The sequence below is a fragment of the Anoplopoma fimbria genome, chromosome 6, assembly GCF_027596085.1.
Source record: "Anoplopoma fimbria isolate UVic2021 breed Golden Eagle Sablefish chromosome 6, Afim_UVic_2022, whole genome shotgun sequence".
In the NCBI taxonomy this organism is placed as follows: Eukaryota; Metazoa; Chordata; class Actinopteri; order Perciformes; family Anoplopomatidae; genus Anoplopoma; species Anoplopoma fimbria.
This window is the reverse complement of record NC_072454.1, coordinates 24,903,957-24,929,976: the sequence shown is the minus strand read 5'-3', so window position 1 is coordinate 24,929,976 and position 26,020 is coordinate 24,903,957. Positions and strand designations below refer to the sequence as shown.

Here is a 26,020-nt window from a genome sequence, read left to right as displayed (position 1 = left end):
GCTTGATAGTGCAGAGTATGAGAGAGGGCGAGAGAGAAAGAGCAGAGCAACACATGGGAAACTAGAACACAGAAGGCTCTGGCAGCCATCCACTCCTGCAGGGAATTATACTATTAAAAATACACAGGCCTACTACTGTACGCTCATTAAAATGCCCTCAGTTTGTTCTAGTAGAGTAGCCTTTCCGACAGGCAACAATATCCTGCAGATTAAACTTAAACCTAACACAACTTGATGAGGGAAAAGAGCTCGACTTTGTCTTGGTTCATCTACTCGCCATCTGCACATAACCAATCGATCGTGGAATGCGTAAGAAAACAAAATATTCCTCCAGTAATTGCTGGGAGAAGACAGGCACGTGCAATATCATTCTACCAATTACAGAGGAGTAAAGTGCTTTGTGTAATATGCCGTGAATGCCGTGCCAGGTCCCCAATTACATTTAGAAATGTGTCCCGCTCGGAGATGAGCGTTGAATAATGAAAGCAGGCTTCATTCACCCACATATCAGACTCAAGGGAAGAGTGAGGTCATTTCAAACCACAGTAATTATCAAATGTGTGCTTCACGGGCGCAGAGTCAAAATTAATATCCCGAAATATCTCCGCTGTGTAAATTGTTTCTTCAAGGTAACAGCTGTTGGTTTACTGGAGGAAACTTTCCCTCAAGCCTTAATGAATCAAATATTTTTTGTTTTTCCACTAAGTGCCAAATGCATGCAACACTAGAAGCAAAATATTCACCAAACATTTTTTTAGAGCGCACGTGCACTTGTATATACAATGAATATTACAAAATGTACAGACAGACAGAGCAGGCGACCGACACAGGCAGTGCAGAGAACATAGAAAGTGTAAAAACATAGGATAGTCACCAGAGATTTACTAAAAAAACATGTTCAATTTCCTGTAGGATCTCAAGCTCTCTAAAGACGTTTCGGACCTCATCTCTCTCTATGCACTGCTGTTTGTTCATGTACTTCATGGCGTACATCTTCTCGGTGTCCCTCTTTTGCACAATGCATACCTGCATGGAAGGACAGAAAGGAGAAAAAGAGCAGGAGAAAAAGAGACAAATAAGCATATTAGTACAAGATAAACATTTATTTCAAAGGTTTGGGTGTAAAATTTACAAAAAAAGAAAACAGCCCTAATTGCAGCATTGTATTGGCAGGGAAAGAGAATTACATCACTGCTAAGGTATCTGTGCCAAGTTTCGGCTCCACAATGCGGCCGCGCTGCTATGCAAATGAATGTTTTCAAAATGGCCCACGGCATCTTTCAGCTGTTGATTAATGCGATTGTTGAGCTCCATGCCCTATACTGATTCAGTTGAAAAATGCTGACACACTGAGCAACTCCAGTGAACTGAAGTTGGTGACAGAAGGCAACTTACAAGCAAATCACCCTGTTATTTATTCATCAAAAGTTTTGTGGTTTTGTCAGGAAGTGTCAGTAAAAGGTCAGGAGCAGGACGGTACTCTGGAGAGGTCAGAGTCATTACAGTAACATTACCGTGGCAACCACGGTCATTAAACGGATCATGTGTCTTCTGAAAAAACCTGCCCTGCAGACAAAGAAGGAAAAAAATCTTCAATCATTCTGTTTTTTGTTTTACCTTTAGACCAGATACTTTTAATACATTTTTTTATTCCTAGGAGAGCAAAGGTTTGTCCTGCTCTTACTCTGATTGGCTAGTACTCGTTGCCCTTAGGTGGTTGGGTTTGTTAGGTTTAGGCATGAGGAGTGAGATTGGGGTTATAGTTGGAGTAAGAACATCAGAATAAGCCAATCAGAGGCAGAGTAGGGTGGGTCATGCCTTCCCCATCCTAGGGAGAAAATAACGCTCCCGTTATTGCTGCTTCCAGAGTTGTTGAATGTTTGCTAATCTCTTGTTGACTTTTTGTAAAGTTTTAGTTTATCCTGCAGTAAAAATGAGCTGCAGTCAACGAGACGATTGAAAATGTCATGTGACCAAATTGCATCAACTTCAATTCAGCGCGTCTATGGGTTCCCAGCAATACATCCGCCCCGCGTGAAGTTAATCGGATGAACGGTTCTAGAGATATGCAAAGTACAAACACACACCTATACATGCATAAAAGCAGAGATTAATTGCTTTATAGTTAGATTAAATGGATTAAAAAATGAAATTAAGAAGGATAAGGTAGGATAAGATTAATACAAAACTGCTAAATGTACGTTGAGAGGGTGATTGGCGCTACAAGGTGATTGCTTTATGGCCCGTTTGGAGAGGAGAGAATGAATACAGCAACCTATAACTCTCTCAGCATTCGGTGCATATGACATTTGTATTAAAATGGCTCTCAAAATCTTTGTGTGAATTTACAAAAAAAGAAAACAGCGCTAATTGCAGCATTGTATTGGCAGGGAAAGAGAATTACATCACTGCTAAGGTATCTGTGCCAAGTTTCGGCTCCACAATGCGGCCATGCTGCTATGCAAATGAATGTTTTCAAAATAGCCCACGGCATCTTTCAGCTGTTGATTAATGCGATTGTTGAGCTCCATGCCCTATACTGATTCAGTTGAAAAATGCTGACATGCTGAGCAACTCCAGTGAACTTCATTCAGAAGTTGGTGACAGAAGGCAACTTACAAGAAATTCACCTTGTTATTTATTCATCAAAAGTTTTGTGGTTTTGTCAGGAAGTGTCAGTAAAGGTCAGGAGCAGGACGGTACTCTGGAGAGGTCAGAGTCATTACAGTAACATTACCGTGGCAACCACGGTCATTAAACGGATCATGTGTCTTCTGAAAAAAAACCTGCCCTGCAGACAAAGAAGGAAAAAAATCTTCAATCATTCTGTTTTTTGTTTTACCTTTAGACCAGATACTTTTAATACATTTTTTTATTCCTAGGAGAGCAAAGGTTTGTCCTGCTCTTACTCTGATTGGCTAGTACTCGTTGCCCTTAGGTGGTTGGGTTTGTTAGGTTTAGGCATGAGGAGTGAGATTGGGGTTATAGTTGGAGTAAGAACATCAGAATAAGCCAATCAGAGGCAGAGTAGGGTGGGTCATGCCTTCCCCATCCTAGGGAGAAAATAACGCTCCCGTTATTGCTGCTTCCAGAGTTGTTGAATGTTTGCTAATCTCTTGTTGACTTTTTGTAAAGTTTTAGTTTATCCTGCAGTAAAAATGAGCTGCAGTCAACGAGACGATTGAAAATGTCATGTGACCAAATTGCATCAACTTCAATTCAGCGCGTCTATGGGTTCCCAGCAATACATCCGCCCCGCGTGAAGTTAATCGGATGAACGGTTCTAGAGATATGCAAAGTACAAACACACACCTATACATGCATAAAAGCAGAGATTAATTGCTTTATAGTTAGATTAAATGGATTAAAAAATGAAATTAAGAAGGATAAGGTAGGATAAGATTAATACAAAACTGCTAAATGTACATTGAGAGGGTTATTGGCGCTACAAGGTGATTGCTTTATGGCCCGTTTGGAGAGGAGGGAATGAATACAGCAACCTATAACTCTCTCAGCATTCGGTGCATATGACATTTGTATTAAAATGGCTCTCAAAATCTTTGTGTGAATTTACAAAAAAAGAAAACAGCGCTAATTGCAGCATTGTATTGGCAGGGAAAGAGAATTACATCACTGCTAAGGTATCTGTGCCAAGTTTCGGCTCCACAATGCGGCCGCGCTGCTATGCAAATGAATGTTTTCAAAATAGCCCACGGCATCTTTCAGCTGTTGATTAATGCGATTGTTGAGCTCCATGCCCTATACTGATTCAGTTGAAAAATGCTGACACGCTGAGCAACTCCAGTGAACTTCATTCAGAAGTTGGTGACAGAAGGCAACTTACAAGAAATTCACCTTGTTATTTATTCATCAAAAGTTTTGTGGTTTTGTCAGGAAGTGTCAGTAAAAGGTCAGGAGCAGGACGGTACTCTGGAGAGGTCAGAGTCATTACAGTAACATTACCGTGGCAACCACGGTCATTAAACGGATCATGTGTCTTCTGAAAAAAAACCTGCCCTGCAGACAAAGAAGGAAAAAAATCTTCAATCATTCTGTTTTTTGTTTTACCTTTAGACCAGATACTTTTAATACATTTTTTTATTCCTAGGAGAGCAAAGGTTTGTCCTGCTCTTACTCTGATTGGCTAGTACTCGTTGCCCTTAGGTGGTTGGGTTTGTTAGGTTTAGGCATGAGGAGTGAGATTGGGGTTATAGTTGGAGTAAGAACATCAGAATAAGCCAATCAGAGGCAGAGTAGGGTGGGTCATGCCTTCCCCATCCTAGGGAGAAAATAACACTCCCGTTATTGCTGCTTCCAGAGTTGTTGAATGTTTGCTAATCTCTTGTTGACTTTTTGTAAAGTTTTAGTTTATCCTGCAGTAAAAATGAGCTGCAGTCAACGAGACGATTGAAAATGTCATGTGACCAAATTGCATCAACTTCAATTCAGCGCGTCTATGGGTTCCCAGCAATACATCCGCCCCGCGTGAAGTTAATCGGATGAACGGTTCTAGAGATATGCAAAGTACACACACACACACACACCTACATGCATACAGACAGATATTTCTTGCTTTATAGTTAGATGAAATGGATGAAAAGATGAAATGAAGAAGGATAGGGTAAGATTGGATTAATACAAAACTGCTAAATGTACATTGAGAGGGTTATTGGCGCTACAAGGTGATTTCTTTATGGCCAGTTGGGAGAGGAGGGAATGAATACAGCAACAAATAACTCTCTCAGCATTCAGTGCATATGACATTCGTATTAAAATAGAGTTGAAAAAAATCTGAATCTATCCTTTAATGTGGCTTCTCAGAAGACTCCAAAGGGTGGTAAGATCTAATTTGCATGACTGTTGAGCAGGGAAAACCACCAACACTCTGTACTGTCAGTAAAAAAACGCCTAAGTGGGCCGGAGGGAAAACACACATTTACAGAGGCTTCATATACAAAACAAGACACACCAGAATATTGTTGGGTCTTTATTTCTTTATCCTGGTTTCTTCAATAGCATGTAAAAAAGAACCCTGGTTTCCTCAACCAAGGAAATGGTTTAACTCAAGTTAGTTTATAATGGAGACAGATGATTGATGACAAAAGACTTGAGTTTGGCAGTATCACTGAGGCAGCAGGAAACTTAATTACTGATCGTTGTAAACGCACTTAAAATACGCCTGCCTTGGTTTAAAGTTCTGGGAGGGGGCTTCTTGTGTGCGTGAAAACATCATTATTGTGAAACCCTCACAAAAGACAGGAAGTTCACATCATTTTTCACTGTCAAAATACTTAAGGAATAAATCCTAAGCAGCTGTTTTGGCCCTTAAAAGTGTCCTCTGGTGCCCTGAGTGTAGCACTTGACCATCCTGTGAAGCATTAAAAGCTAAACAGCCCCCTGCTATTTCAGTCATATAAGGCAGAAGGCCTTAGCTGGATTGAATTGTCCACCAAGGCACAGGTCTGCTCATTACAGCCTGAGCCAGACAGATGGCTGGTTAAAACAGCACTCTGGCCATGATGTACTGCAACAACAACAAAAAACAGCCATCTCAGCTAGTCATTTTCTAATTTGTTTGGTCTTTAAGTATTGAAAAATTGAGGAAAAAATGCAAATGGTGAGAGAAAATCTCCCTTGCTTCCATGCAGATGGACCTTTGTTCAGCTGTGCAGATGCATGGTTTCATACTTTTTATCGTATTATGAGTAACTTGTCTGCTGTTGTCTGCTATATTCAAATTACCTCTGCATTACAAACAAATCCTAAAGATGATTGAAATCTGAAAATGCTTTGGTAACATAGATTTTCCATTGCACTGGTGGATTCTCTTCACTTAATTGAATGGGGGCAAAGAGGATTTTAACGAATGTAGAAGTAGGTGTTAAATGAGGTGTTAAAATGAACATTTTCCATGTGGTGACAGCAGGATATATATGACTGAGTAAAACACCATCTATTTGATCAGGCTCTTGGTTTCCCCTCAAGCACACAGCGATAAATGAGTGCCAGGTCTGACACGGTGGTGTCTCCTGTTTCCTGAGTCTGGATCTCCTCCAAGACCAGATACCCCCTACTTGCCACATTCATTAGCTCATCACATCTGAAATCCATCAAACCTGCCAGTTCCTCGTCCGTCATAAATGGTCAATGGAGAGGCGAAGTCCGGCCGACATGGGACCTTTCGGAGAAAAATCTGTACCATTGTCAATGGCGAGGAACAAATATTTTTTTGATCCTGTTGTAATTGTGCCGTGAATTGCACTAATGATGTTTGTCAATTTTAAGGATATTTTGACTGTTGGTGACTGTGAAAATATGTAATTAGAAAGGTAACGCTGATGGTCATTTTCGATCAGTTAGACAAAATAATCTTCTCATATCCTGCCAGCTAGGTTAAATGAGCTTTCGCTAACTAGATAATCAAGCTAACGTTAGCTCCTTGAGTTGTTCCAAAATATCAATAATGTAACAACAGACTGTTATTTAATTCTAACAGAACAGTTTGGTTGCTTAGCTTTTACTTACGGTTTTTTACATTTTAAGCAGTATAATTTGTCATTACATAACGCTATCTTATGTTACATTGCTGGGGTTGCTGCTGTGCAGACCCAACAAAGAACGGAGCAGAGTCGCTAACTTTAGCCTCAATGCTTATAGCATCCACGACAGGCTTCCACACAGTGGGGAATTACTACCCAAACTTTTTCAACGTAACCTTTACAACTTAGTTGGTCAAGGATGTGCTCCTTGGCTTTGGAATTAACGTTTGCTAACTACTTACCACAGGTTGAAAGCTAATAGTTAGCCGGACATGCTTTCGGTTACTGCTCATGTTACATTAGACCAGATAATTACTGTTTATTCCATTCCTGACACTTTTGGGCGGCTGTGGCACATGAGGTAGAGCGCTTGGCCCGCAACCACAAGGTCGGTGGTTCGAACCCCTCTACAGGCAACATGCCGAGGTGTCCTTGAGTGAGACACCGAACCCCAAAATTGCTCCCGGGCGCTTCATTGCAGTCCCACTGCTCCTCCAGGATGGGTCAAATGCAGAGAACCGAATTTCCCCATTGTGGGACTAATAAAGGCTTAATTATTATTATTATTATTTGTAAGCCTCAATAAATCTAGATAGGTATTGCTATCAATATTATTGTCATTATCAGTCACTGCAGAATTTTAATGTCCGATGGTTTAAATGCTGATACAGTGGACTTTTATATCCCTTTAAAGTAAAGATAGGATTCTGGGGGAAAAGCCAAACATTCTTCAATTTAAAAAGGTGGAATATCAGCAGAGAATGTTGCATATTGGCAGTTAAAATTATATAATCCTGCTATTGAATTTTAAAGTCTTACTATCAATTCAACCATACCCCATATTTCCCTTTTAGACTTTTTTTTCTTTTAGCCCTCGGCATGATAACACACAGCTCCCGGCCCTCCCTTTTTCCATCTCCCTCATTGAGCTCAGCACAGACCCAGTTTCTCGTTGCTCTCAGTCAGGCCAGTCTGCACCATCTGCACTGTGCTAGAAGGTAGACCAAGTAAAACTCCTTTAAATCCTGCAAACAAGAATCCGAAAGGTTATCTCACACATTTTCAGCCTTCCGCTGTTAAGGCAAATAAGCCTCTTTTCCATATGCACCTTAACACATTTACGTTCAAGCGATTTTCTGTGTCTGCATCATCTGGGAACAAGAAATTGAGAGGAAGGCACTCACTGGCCCAGGACCTATTTTGGAATTCTTATTTATGGCTCTGTTGGAAGCAAAAGCAGTAGCATTTTTTTAATAGAGCATGCCAAAAGTCTCTTACATACAACCAGCGAGACCAATCACAAGAGACATCCGCTGTGCACGCTACATGTAACATCAAAATTTCTTGTGCAAGTGAGAAACAGCCATGTTGTGATTGAAATAACTTGAGAGGAATTTCTATACGAGGCCTACGAATGACGGTTGAAAACATCCTCATCTGGATAACTCTAAAATGCTCCACTGGTATTACAGCACTCAGTGCACATCACATTTATTTTCTATTACTGGCGCAGTAAAACATTTCCTACGAGATATGATCTGTTGAGTTGAGGGCGCTACTGAGGAGAGTGTTTTTTAAAAAATGATCCAAGCTCGCAACTCCATTACTTTGTGACCGAATGGAATATGGGAAGAGACATGTTCACTGTGGTGGATTATCTATTTCAAGCAAGCCTCTAGTCACAGCGTACTGAGATGAATGGTGGGAAAATAAATCTTAAATCTTACGGTCTCATTTAGAAAATGTTAATCAAAATATAAAGTATATGTATGTTCTCAGTTTTCATCAAGCATCATCTTTTAGTTTCATCTCTCTTAGCCTTTGAATTTTTTTACGTGGCTTCATTCAAATACAGGAGGTGCCCTGTATGGTGGCTCTTGAGGCTGCTGCCCCCTTTGCCCTTTTTTGGCTGATGTGCCTCTCTAGACCAATTAAAAGATGATTATTACAACTCCTTCTTTATTATTATCCTATTGTTATAAATACTGTTGTGAAAAAAGCCTTCCAAGATATCATTCAACTAGTCATCACCTCAAATAGACGTTCAATTATTATTATTATTATTATTATGATTTAGTTGTGGGGGAAATTTAAATCTTTCTTCTTCTTTGATTGTGAATGAACATTAGGTTCTTGATCTTCATGTAGGTGATTTGCTCTGCAGCTATGGTTGATTTACATGTTTGTCTAAAACAAAGTTAAAGAGTTAAAATTGGACAAAATGTATTTATTTAATTTACTTGTATTCTATTGCAGGTGCCAATGCTAAGGAGACTGCAAGTCTGATGACTTAGCCACTGGGGGCATATATCAGGGCGTTCCAGTGCAGCCAGTGGGAAATATGGGCAAATACTTCCTTTTCCGTACGACTCATTGTTTACAGTCTGATTAGCAACTAAAGACGCAAGAATAGAGTTGGAGGGAAAAGACAACATCTAGGACTGAATTGTTTCAAAAGTAGCCAGTTAACACTACTTTAACGGTTATGTTACTTTGGGCTAATAAAAAGTCAAATTGTGGTCAGACGGTAGCCGATGGGTTCCGGGTTCTCTTTTGCTCGCCATACGAGCGATTGTTTACCTTCATGCAACAAAAGCTTGCTTAAATCAGATGTATTCAATACAACTAGGACTACAAACGGGAAGCAAGAACATTTCCAATACCAAAAGTCTTGTCCCGCTGGCCACACATTCTGAATTCATATGCAGATATCTGTCTATAGAGAACAGCATGTTACTGAGTTCATGGTGTAACATTAGATTTCTTGGAGCTCGTTGCTCGTTGCTCAGCACTGTAAAAGGACTAATGGTTGACTGTGGCTACCCAAGATGAATACAGCTTTACACATGAACTGGTGTTGCACATTCATTGCAGGAACTCTAAAGAGAGCTGAAGGAGGCAAAGAGAGAAATAATTCAAGGCAGCAGCCAGCCAACCGTTGAATGTTTGTACATGAAATATTTCACTGCTCTGTTATGAATTACTGCACCTACCCCTCAAAACTCTGTGCACGTCTCATAGTTCAAGTTCACCTCAGTAAGTTTGTGAGTAAGACTTTACACATGAAACTCCTGTTCATTCTGAATAGATTCATGTTTTCTGATCATATATTCTCCTGTGTTGACCATATTCTCTGTTGTACAGAATATTGCATTACATCCAGCTATTTTTAGCTTTTCTTTATTAAAGACAAACGATTGTGGCAGCTGTGCAGAATGTAAAACCCAGAGGTTCCCAACCAATCAGATACCATGTTGTCAGTCATCTCCCAGCCGCCCCATCTTATCTGGAATCCTCAGGAGCCAGTCAGTGGAGTGAAAAGACGACTTTTTAAAAGGATTTATTCATATATTCATTGGCCATATTAGCAATTCAATGCATTAGACCCGTTTAGTATGGAGCAGAAGAAAGTAACAATTTTGAGGCGAGAGGTGTGAGGCAGAATGTTTTGCAAGCCATTTGCATATGAATGGAGGCATTTTCACCTGGATTGAAACCCCCACTGAGATGATAGATTGTGGCTATCGGTGTGCCATGCCGGCGATCGGGCCGAGGCACCAACAGAGTGATGGATTCTGAGACCGATTCTCTCCGAGCAATAATGGACACTAAAGTGTTCCTAATTAATTCTGTAACATTATCTACAAAACGCTAATGGTCGCCATGAGCCAGTCTACTGTTAAACTGCAGGCGAGGTTTTCATTGGTAACTTCTAATTCAGGAACACCTGCTATTTAGATTGCCCTTTGAATTTTTTGTCACAGATAAAGGTCATTTTGTTTTTCCAACAGGCAGCATGTGAAGCCAGAGGCGAGTCCGAGGATGGTGCCAAATTTCTCCGCTGGCTGGCTGGCTGGCTGTGCATCTGGGGAGAGAGCTGGCTAAAGAACTGGCACATTCACCACACCGGGCTCTGGATTTTCTAGCCTCCAGCCGGCACGACTCGTCCAATAAACAGGAACCATTGGAGCTGATGGCAGGACAACTTGGCCTAAAATCTTAGTTAATAAAGTCTCTTCATAACATTATAAATGTATGACTAAAAATCTTATAATCCTTTTTATTTATATAAGGTGCGAAATACGAGATTGGGAGCGTTTCAAATTCACTCTCAACGGCTCTCAGCATGGCGTTGCCTGTGCCGGCAGCTCCTGGCTGTGCAAACAGCGCAAACTATGGCAAACGTACTGACAGCGCTATCAGTGTTAAGGCACAACGCTTCCACGCCGATGCTGTCAGTCCAGACCGAGTTATCGGCTGTAATAGTCATATAAGAGCAATGCAAAGCTGGCTGCGAGCTAACTGGAGGGGCACGCTAACATGCACTAAAAGCACGACAGTAAGCAAGACAGTGTATGTCAAAACACACTACTCTGCTTATGTTCTCCATAATGAAGGAACATGTAACAGTGCAACAGTGTGGCTTACTGATGTGTTAATAATTTCGGACAACAATGGAGCTCTACGGCACAGAGGACTTCTCAGGCTTAGGACACTCTGACAATATTTGTTAGTAGATTACATTCATTGCTGGTTTTGATTTTTTCCATGGGATTTCTTGTCAAAAAGAAAAACATAGAATATCACCGGACTTATCCTTCACTGTGCTGCCCTCACTTGCATTCACTTGTTTAGCATTTGAATTCAAATGGGGCCTTGTGAGAGGAGGAGCACCAAATGTACACCAGTGTTTTTGAGCAGCTGTATTTACATGCAGCGTGCGAGTAGAACGTGCTGTCACGGTCCAGGTAACAATGAATTCAGCGCCGGCATCTGTCAGACTGCCTTAGTCCCATGCATCAGGGAACTTGATTGGTGTTGCGGTTAATGAGCAAATACAATTGAAGGAAGAAAACAAATTCAAGTGGGCTGGGTCCAGTTTAGACTTGGCTCCAGATTCTACGTCTCCAAACAAGCTGGGAAAGGAAGACAGCGCCGGTCCCGGGTGAGATGCTGTCACAACGTTGGCTGTAATCTCTGACCACCAGCTGCACAGAGCACCTGTTTATCTCTACTAAAGAGAGTTTTTTAGAGGTGGTCACAGACACATGGAGTAAAGCAAGCATTAAACAATCGATTGCTCCGTGGACGGTGTTAGAAGTGCGGAGTCTTTTGACGTAGTGGAACTCAAAGTCAAGGACGACGCACGTGAAGGAGCGCTACAGATGAGAGCAGCTGTCCGTCTGATCCTCGATGCACACTGTTAATAGTCTTGAGCTCTGGAGCATGAAACTAACTTTGTTTTCTGCGACACAATCATTATTTAATCAGTGCTAAGAAAGGAGAGCGGCACCAATAACGAGGAGCTCAGCGAGCTGCTTCCTGGATTTAATCTCCATGGGGTCAGCCGATGGCGCCTGGCAGGCAGAGATACACGTTCCTTCGATTGAACAACACATTCTAGCGCTCTAAATAAAGCCCCCCCACAGTTATTCACCCATATGTTCTTAAATCTTTTGAGGAGCTCTAATGAGGCAATGCGAGCGGCAATTAGAGAACAACAATGGCAGGTCCAACATGGCTTGTAATTAGAGCAGCTACTTGTAAACTCAGGTTTGAAAGGAACAGTAATTCATTATTTTTTTAAAAGGCAACAGTAATTCATTAATAAGTAAGCAAATTATATTCAATACATTATTATAGAAAGCACTGTGAACAGCCTACTGCAAGAGTAAAGACAGGAGGCAACCTCTGGGTCTGAAAAGTGAAGCCAATGCGGAAGTGTCTTAAACTTACATTCTTTCTACTGGCCAAAACAGTCAGATTGTATAGAAGTCTATGAGAAAATGACTCTTCTTCTAACTTGATTGATTACCTCAGTAAACATTGTAAACATGAGTTTATGGTCTCAATTACTAGTTTCAAGTCTTCTCTAATACAGCATTATGTCTATTTAGTAAATTATTGTCCCATTTTCAGTCAAATAGATGATAAAACAGCAACATTCAGTGTGTTTTCAGTTCATAAAAGTTAATTGTAACTTTTATGGTTGCCTAAAAAAGTCTTATTCTGCTATCGGTTGCACTTAGCTCCACCCTCTTGTGTCTCCTCTGAAATAAATTGTTGACAATTAAAAGAGCAATACAGGAGCCTCATTCAGCCCGGTCTCATTCCCAGGTTGATGTTTTGTCACAGCCCTCTACGTCTGCTAACAACACATGAGGCATCCTTTAGCATCTGTATGAGACACAGGCTTTCAAGTAACTCTATTGTAAATCCATCCTTGGTAAAGTAGTATAAAGAGAGACAAATTGGGGTGGATTGATGTGTCAAAACACAGGACATTCACCCAGGAGAGTGCTGTTCATGTCCAGTGGGAAAACAAACGTTTGGGTTTTATTTTAAGTTACGTTAATATGTCACGTCACGTAGGCTACGTTACTGAAGTTTTGTAACAAACGTGGTTATCTTAACCCAAACCAAGATTTCTTCCTAAACTTCATGATGTATTTTTTTCCTGAACCTATGTGAAGTCAAGGGATCCTGACCAAGAGTCCGTATGTGACAAGTTGGGATGAGACCAGGATGCTATATTCGTGTCCAAATGTATATAAAAAAACATGATGCAAAATATAACATCTCACACAGCAGCTGTTGGAGAGCCTGAGCCTTCCTACATTTTCTGAAAAATATTCCACGAGGCTCAATGTGACCCATCTGCTAGTGTCTGAAGACCATCAGACTAATTATATATTCCACTGAGATGCTCTGTCCGGCTCTAACTTCAGCCTTTTCACCCCGGTTGCTGGATGGGTGGATGATTTTAATTTGGTAAGTTCATTGGATAATGATTCCCCAGGGCATTGGAGAGTTCACAATAACATAAAAATAAAAAAAATCATCGACTTGACTAAAAAAGAATCCTATTTAGTTGGGGTAAGAGAATTTTCTTCTGAAAGTCACAGATACTTCTGAAAAATACCAATTAAAAAAAAATAGCCCATTAGGTCATGCAGGTAATTCTTTAGCTCAACCTAATTAAACCCAAGAGGGGCTTTCTCCTTCAATTTCATTAAAACTTTAGCCGGACTCAGGACACCAACAGTCCTAATACAAAATAACTTCTGTGGTATAAAAACAATCAACAGCTCCTTCAGCACTCTTTTATTAACTGAGTGATTCCTAGCCGGTTGAGTATTACGCTGCCAGAGTTATGAAAGAAGACGAGGTGTGGAAAATATTGCAGCAGACTGACAGGCCTGTAGGCAAGAGCCTCAAACTACGCTCAAAATAGGAAGCAAGGAAGTTCATTACGAGCCTTTAATAATGTGTTTCATCCATCACAGAGGAGATATTACATCCTATCTTCCACTACAATCTCACATGTATCTATGACAGTCAGACTGCAGCAACCCTTGAAGGGCACTTTGAAACAACAAGGTATAGCAAGTGAACCTAGTGGTATCTAATAACAGAGCTGGGTGGCAGATCAACACAATATTATCAATAATATCGACACTAGAGTTTGTAGGGGGTTGGTTGTAGTTTAATCATGATATAGATATTTCTGTGTTTTCCTATTCCTAAAGGCATCAGAATTTTTTAGGCTTTTTTAGTTGATGCAAGTTGCACCGGTTTTGGTCATCACACTAGCATTATTCATGATTTCCTTTCTCAAAGTTTGATCGTGTTTAAAAAAGTTCTGAAACAACCGCAAGTTACACCCTAAAACATATACGCATATTACCAATATGATAATTTAACAAAGGACTAAAACTAAACTTATCTATCCTCGAAAATAAGGCTTGTTAGGGGGCGTTTCTTTCCGTGCTATTAATGTGCAATTCATTTTCTCCAACAGTTGCTGTCACACAGAACACAAATATTATTAATATATTATTACGTGGCAAAAGAGCAACGCGTTTTTTGGGGGGAGCAACGCCATTTTTCTGAGCTTTCGCACAGCATCCACCAATCAAATTGTAGGGAACGAACATGTTCAAAATATACACAACAACAAGAAGGCTGCAAAAAGTGTTGTAACTGTCATAAAAATGTGCATGAATTGATATATTTCGCATTTTCTTATCGTTTATTTAATGCTTTTAAAGGCCTTTAGAATTGTTATGAGGTTCCAACATATTTTTATAGTTATTTTATGAGAAGATCCTTATCAGCATAAAAGAAAATTGAAAATCTATAGGAGACTGTCCTCAGTAAGATGAAGAGCAAGCGTCTGAGCTATATGAAATAGACCTAGTTAATGGAAGCCATTTTCAGGTCACAGTAGGAAAAGCACAGGTGCAAATGATAAAGTGAATGATGGCCGAATTCCATTTAGGTGCTTCAGTTTCGGGTTCCTGGCGTCACGTGTGTTGGCTTGCTATCACACTGTCAGGGTTTTCTGGGACACCTGGACAGAACAGATCCATCATTAATGTTATCAGCAACACTTGTGCTTTTTGAAATGTCTGCTGTGAGCAATCATCAAGGTCAGTATTTACAGCACCACAATATCATTGGTCACAGAGGGTGACACAAGGTCTGGGGACGGACTCTCTTACCATCTTCCTGTGGTATCAGGTGATGTGTTGATAGCTTATCTCTGTCCTTGTGTGCCCGGCCTCTGGGCGAGTGAATCACTACAAATAAAAAATAAAAAGCCCAAACTCCCTTTCTGCTGCTCTAAATCTTTCATATGCCTGGAAATAGTGATCTAGGTCTGCGGCCCGGACCTCTGCCTCAGCCTCCGGCTTTTCTCCATCCACCCCGACCTCCCTCTGCTTAATCTTAATGTTACTCCCTCCTTGAACACGTGCACGCTCTAAATGCTTGCTTATGTTGTGCTTCAAAGCAGAGCAACGCTGTTAGCTACCGGGGATGGCTACATGTTGTTTACCTTACCCTTCATTCCCTCCACTGTGCTGCTGTAGTTAGTGGTCCTATCAATTGTTGTCAGAAGGTCTAAAGCTCCTGGGACAACATGGCTTGCAGAGAGGAGAAAAAGGGCGGGGTGGTAAATTTAGTGGACTCAAGTCAGGAAGCTGCAGATTTTTCTGCTTTCTAGGTCAGGTAACTGCCAAGTCGGCCAGAAGCCTCTGACTGAGACACATGGGGATACACGAGCAGATAGAAGACCACTGCCTGAGGGGAGGAAGGAGAAGGGAGGGAGGGAGAGAGGGAGAGATAGGGCATCTTGTAACTCTCCTCTAGAGTTCAGCAGAAAGATACTGTACGTTAAGTGCTGACATCCATCATTCCCTCGGATTAACTTTCAGGTTGTGTTTGCTGTCTGAAGGACGGCGTAATGCTCGTCGACGGGTAGCAGCGAATGTAAAAAAAGAGTTGTACAGAGAAACCCGAAAACATGCATGCACCCGAACGTGCACGCACTCTTGCCAATGCTGCATTTGGGCGAGAGTGCTTTGAGAGAGGACGGCGAGGCGAATGTGCTTTCAGGGTCTGATGAACATGTCATCCGGGGAGAAGAAGGAATAATTTGCTCTTTCATTTGGTTCATTCCGCTGGATGTCTTCTGCTCCACGGCGGCTGCTGTCAGCCCCGCAGGAAAGTGAAAGTGTTTACTGAGCTTGGCCATCCCTTTTTTTTGCACACAGCTCCGGGATGCACCATTGCAGCCGACATGAGCATTAACAAGCACAGTCATGGATCAGACTTCTCTGAGACTTGAGCAAAGTGACGCTTTGTAGTGCATGAGAGTGTGAGAATCACCTTGTACGGATGAATGCAAATATTGCATAACATGACGTTCCTCTAACAGCCTGAGAGTGCTTCAGTCTTTGAAGCAGCCTCCACGGAATATCACAGAACATAATACAAGGATTTAGTGTCAATCAGGGAAAGCCCAAACAGTCGGAGAAATGAATACATGTTTAAATATTTAAATTCAAACTAATAACCGATTCCAATACGTTAACTCTGGATTTCTATTGATCTCTTTTCACCCAAAATATTGAATTTTCCAGTTCTGACAATATTGAATTTAATGGTATCAGATTTATATAAGGTAAGCTGAGGCCAGATCTTGCCCAACTGGACCTGCAACAAGTATTTTCATTTTCTATTCGCTTTCCAATCTATTTCTTTATAGATTACTTTATGTGGTGTATAAAATACCAGAAAGTGCTTTTAAATACAAGGTGTTCTTCAAATGTCCTTTCAGGTACATCTATTTCTCTATATTTGAAAGAAAATATTTTTGCTTGAAAAATGGTTGCTGATTCTTTCTGACTAAAAGTAAACCTTGGCAGTGCTAAGGAGGCCGACTGGCACCTCTCCAGCTACCAGTCCAACCTCCATTCCTACTCTACTGTGACTGACTAAATGTAGCCAATAAAAAACAGAATTTATCATGACATTGACAAAAATTACAAATGTTTTTAGTTTTCAACACATTGGTTGTGAGCCAGAACGTTTAATAAGCTGATTATTTGGCTCTCTGGTAGATTACCTGATAGAGCGGGCGCCCATGAGCTAAGGGTTAAGTACCTTACCACAGTGGCCGATGCCCCCCCTCCTCCTGTCTACAAATCAATCAAATCAAATAAATAATTCAATAAAAGCAAAAAAAACAGGTCATTATTTGCCCTGGGGCAGATCCAGTGTATCCAATTGGTGCATCCCTCAATAATATCACATAATTGACATTCTGTTTCAACTATTTTTTGATCTGGTTGCGTAAATGAGAAGGGAAAGAGAGTATTATTTTGCTGCACGTCTACAAGAAAAGAAAAACGTACACGATTCAAAACACCAAAGAAGACCTTGAATTCACTCTTGTATGAAGGTTGTTAAATTCTAAGCACTACAGGCTGATTACATGCTTCCCAGAATGTAAGGGAGACTTAACATGCACAAAAAGCGCCTGAAGGCTTTTCTCAAGTATATTCTCTTTAGGTGTAGTGGAGCTGTTGGATGCGTGACTGCATGTTTCATTAAAGGTGATGTATCTCATACATATTCATCACCATGATAGAGATACCTTCTTTTTTTTTATATAACCTTGATGGAAATACTGTTTGATAGCAGATGCTGTCTACTATAGTGGGCCCTCTTTCAAAATTAAAGCAGAGTAGAAATCAGTAAGGGATATAACTGACCATTAAAATGATTGACATCCCACCTGTTACCTTGATCCTCGTCTTGTTAACTAACATGATGTTTCAGTTCAGGTGTCTGACAGTTTGCTCCTTTTTCTGCTTGGAGGTTTCATTCCCGAGCTCTCTGTGAAAGGGAACGTCACTCACATCACCGTTCGAATGCCTGCAGGACCGACCACCACACACATATATTTGCTCCGCCAAAATCTATGAGCACTTTAGCTCTTACAAATTATTGACTGATTCCCTAAGCCCTGCTTCCATTAGTTACAAACTTTCTGTTGTCGTACGATGCATATGCAGTTTACAATAACTGTGAAAGATTTTACACAAAGGTAGACTCAAACAGCTTCTCATTTCTAGTTGGTGACAGTCCATGTTTGCCGGTATAAATGACATGTTTAATTATTCGATTTTATCAGCTGTAGCCTGCTAGTTTACTAAGCTTTAGCTCCATGAGCTGGTTGAAAACCAGCCAACCGACTGACTTTAATGTTTCATGCTGACTCGTATGAGAACCCTGTAGAACGATTTTATATATGTAGTTGATGGCTATTCTTTTTTTATATCTTGCTAAAAGACGTTGAAGATGTTACCATTATTGCTGTTCAAGTTATTCGCCAAAATCAACATTTTAGAAGACCATATTTATCATGATAATGTTATAATATACCTTTCACCAAATACTATTTTTTACTGTGTAGAGCTTGAACAGATCATAATGTAACTCAAAGCAACTTCCGTTAACTTTAGCTGTAAGCTTTGTTACTCAGCCGAGCTGAGCAGTGCTGACTACCTGCTGCTAACAGCTAACGTTCTAGCACTCCACCTGACAATTTTAAACACAGAAGTGTGTTCACAATATAGCATTATCAGGAAAAATGGGGTAAACAAGAGAGTTCCTAGGGCGCAAGTCTTCAGCAACCTTGCTAGAATGCCTTTAGAGAGAACATAGAGGATATGCTATATTCTCTGTGGTATGCAAATTTGTGATTTTGGGCTATACGTAATAAATTGAATTTATTACTATTAGTTGTAATGAATGATATGTTAACTCTTAGCTGAAGAAGTAACGCTTTGATACCATAGGTAGCTAGCTAGTTAGCTGAAAATGCTATCACAAGAATTACGGCTAACGTTGGAGCAACACACTTTTTAATAGATTCCTTACCATTTAGTTGTGAATTTGGTTTTGGGAAGGCCAAAAGAAAATATCACAACCTAGAAACTCTTTAAATGCAGAGTTTTGTTCTTACTACAACCTTATGCATACTGCGTCTGGCTAGATAGGTAAGCTATTGTTGGACAATCGCTAAAAGGGAAAGGTACTAACGGACACCTGCACTTTCTATTGGACAGTTAGGCTGATAAAGGTTGGCCAATCATAGAGGATTAACTTATCTCTCTACCTAAAAAAAAATGATATTTATAGTACTATATCTTCAAAGGTTACAAATCAAATATCCAGGATATGTCCAGGATAGGTCGGTTGAATTGACGATGAAAGGACATACTTTGCAGGTTGATGGAATTCTTATCTTAAGCTAGATTCATTTTTTATCATAGTACGGTATCAGATTTTCATTAGAAAATCAAACCATATCCTAAGAAATAAAAACTGGATACGGTCACACTTTTGCAATGCATTCTCCATGGAGCTGAAAGATATCAGAAAATGTGGAGGTGGAACAAAACTCTGTCCTGTTTCTGGCTAACAAAGGCAGGAAAGTTAAATAATGACACGGTACATGTGAATTCTTAAAATCTGTGCTATTCTCTGGGGAAGAATGGTTGGAATGATAATGAATACAAGCAAGAATTTAAGCCTATTATTAGTGCGAAAGAAAATCACAAGCAACAAGCATTTTTACATTTCAGAGCTCTCTGGATTCAAGCAGCCTTATGAGGCCCTGGAGCTATTTTATCCATATGGCTCTTGCTTCTTCTTCTATACATCGGGGCTTTGCATTGTGAAGCCTATAGAGGAGTACTGTGATGGAAGACCACACGTTTCTGGGCTAATAGGTCGCCGGGGGTTACACTGCAGCTGGGCTGCACTCCGCAAAACCAACTCTTGCATTAGCTCTTCACACCTGCAGCTAGAAGGTAATGAGGAGGGATGTCTTTATAGGCAGGAGGACTCTCAGGAGTGGGAGCCCTGCAGGGCTAACGGGGAGGAAAAGAAGGCAACAAAGGCTTCATCATATCCTGACCTTTGCACGGACACCAGCACCTTCCCCAATATGATGAGGGTGTCGAGACCTCTCTCGCCGTCTTTTCCCTCATGCTGTATCATCTTCCACTTCCCCACCCACTTATTTTCCAGCGTCTGTCTTTCTACTTCCATCACACTCCTAACGAGGGTTCATTCCCACTGAAGTGTGTGCGCACTACACAGTATGAAGATGTCAAGACTAGGGCTGTAAAGTCCTAGTCGACTGGTCGACTTATTGGTCGATACGTTCTGGGTCGACCAAAATTCTGATTGGTCGATTTTTTGCCGTGTTAATTTCATAAAGTCGTCATCAGGAGGAAAGTACCAAGTGCTAATGGGGGTGTTTTCAGAGCCCTGTTTCACAGAAAACAGCCTGTCTTCAGAGAACACCCCCCTTGTTTTCACTATTTTGGATTAGCCCAACCCACTAGAGACAGGTAGATTGAAGAAGGTCCATGTTATTCAACGTCCGGTGGTTTAATTGCTGAATATTTATTTTTATTTTGAGCGTTTCATTTAAGTTTCATTTGAGTCCTCCTCCTCTACCATCCATGTCAAAGACATCGGCAGTGTGGCAGAATTTTTCCAAAATAGATGGCGGGAAAAAAGTCGAATGTAAAATTTGCAAACAACAGTTTGCATATCACAGCTCGACTACAAACATGGCGTATCATCTAAAAACAGTAATATTTCAATATTATAGCCTATTAATATCATATTAAACATATTTCAATATTTAGTCTAATAATCGTTTATTCGTTTTATAACTGCAGGCGCACCCGCCCGCAACAACGGCATTTTATTTATTTATTTTTGTATTTGTTCTGAGTGAGCCTTCCTTGTTATTGTTATGCACTTTATTTCGTTTCAGTTTATTGCTAAATAACGAACTTTTATGGTTCCCTTTTATTATTGTGCACATTTATTTCTATTTATTGGATTTGTGTTTTTTTGTTTTTTTTGCCTAATGCGCAATTGCGCCGTGCCCACTGTTTGTAGGCTATTGTTTTGAGCCTTTGCTTTATTTTTGGTACATGATCTGGGATGTTTAATAAAGATAATTTTCCCTGAATTGCCTTTTGTGTTTAATTGCCTTCTTGTGCTGATATCAGTATATATTTTCGGTAATCATGGGCTATTATATTGCGCAGATGCACGTGATGCCCCCCCCCCCCCCCCCCACCCACCAGCTGAGCTCCTTCGCTACCTTTGACCAAACCTGTCTCTCTCCATCCGCCTCCTCTCCTTTCTCTCTGCTTAGATGTTTACCTGTCCATCTGACTGTTAACAATGAGGAGCTGTCATAAACCGCTCTCTGTACCCATGACTGTCATGTCCCTCCTCCAGTGTCGACTCCTAGCCTTAATGAGCCCCGTGGCAGAGACGACGAGATGGAGCGACAAAGGGGGGCAGAAGTGTGATGCTCCTGGGTAAAGGGTAGCTGAGAGGCTTTAGAGAGAGAGAAAGCAACGGGGGAGCGAGCAATTATCCCAGACTCCGATGCAGTGTATGGCCATCCGGCCCTCCGGCAGGCGAGTTACAAATGATCTATATCCTCCACTGCTGTGGAAATAATCACACTGAGCTACCATCACTCTTCACCCCCCACCTGGGAGAGGACAGATGCGCTCAAACATTATCGGGAAGAGTAAAGCTTTAAACAATATTAATGCCATCTTTTATTCTCAATAATATAAAATTGCTTTGCCGAAACAGGTGTCTACTGTCGGGGGCCATAAAACACCCCTGAATTGGATTGCGAGAAGAGCAGGAGGGGATTGAGAGAGAAACTAGAAACATATATTAAAAGGAGAGGGAGAGGGTGAAATAAAGAGAGGTATCTGTGCTGATATAGAAGGAACGGTGGAAAGGGATTGAGATTCTAGGCAAAAGAGAGCAAGTATTGTTTAGTGCAGCTTTCCCTTTTTGGGGCAGAGTTTTTGAAGTACCTCTCTTGACAGGTCATCTAATCTCGTGGATTTCCAAGCCATTTGTCAGACAGGTTTGTTTTAATGATAGCAAAAAACAAGATGCACTTGTATTTTGTGTCCCTTGGAATCTGTTACAAGGGATGAAAGATGAGTACAACTTGTCTAAATGTGCTTACAGACGGTGTGATAACAACAATAACACAAGTTCAGTGTAGGTCTCACTGTCAGATGGGACTAAAAAAGTCTGCAACCATAGACTGTATATAAAGATGGACAACAAATATCTGCTTCCTCCGACTGAACAAAAATGAAGCCACAATATCCCGGAAAGGGGCGCTGCCATCTTGCACATTTGGAGCTAACTCGCGTCACGGTCAGTGACTGTATGAACCATAGACCCAGACAATCACTGTTATGGAAAGTTAAAGTAACACATCGTCTTGAGGGGGGCTAACGAGGAAGGGGCGGGCTTTATGACCAAGACTGGACTCAGCATCCAGATGATTTGGGTTCACTTCTGGGGAGCTGTCATGCCATCCAGCTTGACTATTGTTGTGATCTTTATCAGACTGACTGCTTTTGAGGCCTGTCAGGTGGTGCAGATGAGGCAGAAGCCCGAAGTGTGACCTGGATATGTGAATTGATAACTGATCACACCGAGAAGCAATCGTTACAGGCGCAGCCGCTTCATTAACGCGTTGGCAAAGCAGATTCAGGCAAAACGGCGTGCACCTGTGTCCCTGTTAAGTGGGACTGCATGAGCAGAAAGATCACATGTTATTAACGGTAAAATGGATAACGTGTACACTCGCTCCCTCACTGAAGCCTACATGAAACTATCACGATATGGATATGAATTCCCCCTACCTTCTTACATACTCAATAGCTCTCTCACATCCCAACAGCTATAGCTAACCACCTAGCTAGCCCTACCACATCTAGCGTGATCAAAACAGGAATTAAGTGGTAAAGTAGTACCTTAAGGTTTCCCACATATACCCCACAACATCAACTTTTGTCCAGGGCAGCCAAAAAAATCCATCAGAAAGATCAGTTGCACGCTAATATAGGATTACAGCCTGGGACAGAAAATGTCTTCTACTTTGAGCTGTGCTGCTGCTATTGTGAGTTTTTTTAATTCTTGCCGACAGGGGAAGAGGACATCGGGCATTGTGTCGAAAGAGTGAGGGCAAGAAAAGCGGGAGAGAAAGATACATACCCTAATACTGTATGTATAGCAAATAGGAGAGACGGGAAGAGAAAAAACAAACAAGGAAAGCAGAGCATAAGAGTAAAACCAGTATCTGCAGATGGCTTTTGGAGGAGGTTTCCTCCGCGTTCCCTCTCACAGCCTCTTCTTTCTCAGCTCCAACCTACCTCACGAGTCCCCACTGTGCAGGAGCGAGCACGGCAACGCACATTCTCTCACAAATGTGAAACACGCACACACAACTACAGTACCGCACACCAAAGAGCCCATTTTCTTGGAGCACCTACACAAGCTGGAATATACAGATCATGTTTCACAACGCTACAGTGTGAGGTAAACACCTCTCTACGTTCTGTCCTTCACTGTTTACATTGCTCTCAAACACACACGGCAATGTCTTTATGTTGCGGTTTTGTGTTTTATTATGGTTTAAACCGTATTTTAGACTAATATAGATCATTATGCAACATTTGAGTAAATAATAGTATAACATCAAGTTGATGCTGTTAATTTTAGGTGCAAAAATAGACATTGATGCAAATATTAAAATATTATGTGTTCTTTTTTTTAAATGATAGTCCTGTCTTGCTTCTATGCCAATTGGAGGACGTGGTTTACCCACACAGCAACAAGGCCTCTGTGTGTTCAGTGGAGAGCTAAAGACTCATGCTGTTAAGTATTCAGGAACAGCACGGAGCGCAGAGTGTTTCGTGGCCGCAGTGGGCCAAAAAAACACAGACAGGATGACCTCCAACGAGGACAAACTTTATATGGACGTCTCTCTGAGCATCTGGCCAACTGTGTGAGTGCAGTTTGTCTGTTCGCTGAACGCACGTGTCTGCATGAAAAGTGCGCACGCACATGACTGTGATGCAGATAAGTGGAACCCAACTCTCAGACAAGAACCGTGTATATTCTGCATCTTTCTTAGTCAGGAGAGCAGATCATCTCAAGCTCTTAAAGTTTGGATTTTGAAACCAAAAACATGAATGAACATTCATTTCCATATGGCATTTATTCCACATGTAATGTTAACAATATAATGTCCAGAAATAAAGAAAAAACGTTCAGTCTCTGAGGCTAGGCCTGCATGCAGAGTATTTCCCGGCTTACTGCAGATTCCCCTTCAGTATCAGTAGGGAAGTGGCAGCAGCTTGAGGGAACAAAGCAATAAGTGAAAAATTAACATAAATTCACATGGTAATGTATTCAGCATCGGGCAATGACTTCCCATATAACAGAGGGACATGTATTGAAAAAAAAAAAAAAAAAAAAAACATTTTGAGAAGAGCAAAGCTGAAAGAATTTGCAAAGGCGTGTGCAGACACCAGAGTAATGAACAAATATTAGTCGTGATGTTTGGGATTCAAAATGAAGATAAACTATTCCGATCTCTGGAGCCCGACGCGCGCACACACACACCCGCTACGCCCTGAATTCATTTCTGAAGTCTCATTCAAGCATTCACTAGGAGCACAAAGGGAATTCTTCATCTAACAAACGGCCCTAAAAGTTAATTCAAAATGTCTGTTTTTATCAACAATGGCCACAATTGAAGATATTGGCACCTGGGACAAGCTTTAAAAGGACTTCTGTAATTTGGTTCACACACACACACACACACACACACACACACACACACACACACACACACACACACACACACACACACATCGACATGCCAAGTTTTCCTCCCTACTGCATTGAGCCCAACCACGGAGCATGATGACAAACGCAGCCACAGCATTGTGTCGCTCTGTAATTAAATGGAGGAGTGGGGTCAAAACTCAGAACGGGTCGTCTGGCACGAGATGAAAAGTAAATTGGCTCTCCTCTAAGTGACTTCACAGAAAGAATAACATAAGCCGCATTTAGAACTATTATTAAAATAGAAACATTATTTATCTTTTAAGCGCCGTAATGTCAGGAGAGCTTAAGTGTAATCTCTACCGTTCTGCACCGGCCTTCGCTGATTCTTCAGCGGAGATAATGACTGTGAAGGGTGACTGAAAGCACACACACACACACACACACACACACACACACACACACACACACACACACACACACACACACACACACACATCCACTGAGTATAAAAAAATGGAGGTTACATTACCTTTCCAAAGCTCCCTTTTCCGATGGCACGTAATATCTGGAAGTGGTCAAAGTTCACTGTGAGGAAAGACAGAGGAAGAGAAGGAATTAGTCAGCAGGAGTTCAGCTAAGAAACAAGGAACAGGACATGTAGTTCAGTCGTTAAGTATCAGCACAGTGACACCTTCACTGGTGCTCTGCAGTCCAACACATTTGATTTGGATGGACCATGAGTGCTGATTTGAAGCGTGAATTTGAGGGGTTTCACATCTACCTGAACGATGCAGGAACCGCAGTCCACCGCTTTTATTAAACAGAAAGTAATTGACTTAAAGTCATCAAGTCATGAATGTATTTTATAGTGAGTCCAACCCTAGACTACAACTATGCTCACTTGACACAAATGCTAGCATGCTAACACAATCACAATGACAACACCATGCTATTGTAATGGTACAATGTTTACTTATAATAACAACATTTGCTAATTAGCACCAAACACAAAGTATAGCTGTCATAAGGACATGATGATGGCGCTAGATGGAAAGCACAAGGATCAGATAAGTTAATACAATTCATCCTCAGGGGAACATGAATGTCTTTACTAAATGTCATGGCAAACCATCTCATAGATTCTGACACATTTTGGTCAAAACCACAAATGTTAGAAAAGTCAGTGGATCACCACAGACTAGGCTTCATCCTCTTGGGACCTTGGAAGTCTGTCCAAAAAATGTCAAGTCAATGCATCTTATAGTTGAGATATTTAAGTCTGGACCAAAGTGGTGGATCAAATTAGCAGAGCCATCTCTCGAGTCCTACACTGCTCAACCAATACGGATTTGAACAATCGTCAAACTGAAAATCAGCATTTAGACTTAATAGTCTCCGTTTCATATCATATCCAAAACAATAAAAAACATATTATTGGTATGATCACTTCTGGCTGTACTGTACATTGGATTGAT

The 26,020-nt window shown here is 41.0% G+C and overlaps 1 protein-coding gene across 1 annotated transcript in view; it reads right to left on the bottom strand.

Annotated features, from left to right (window-relative positions):
- Window positions 1-26,020, bottom strand: part of LOC129092529 (serine/threonine-protein kinase 32C-like) — a 73,133-nt gene that overhangs the window by 24,567 nt on the left and 22,546 nt on the right. The window contains exons 2-3 of the mRNA XM_054600506.1: window positions 25,075-25,130; window positions 875-1,026 (exon numbers count right to left, since the gene is read on the bottom strand). Of these exons, the coding sequence (XP_054456481.1) occupies window positions 875-1,026; window positions 25,075-25,130 (208 nt within the window). The remainder of the gene's footprint in view (window positions 1-874; window positions 1,027-25,074; window positions 25,131-26,020) is intronic.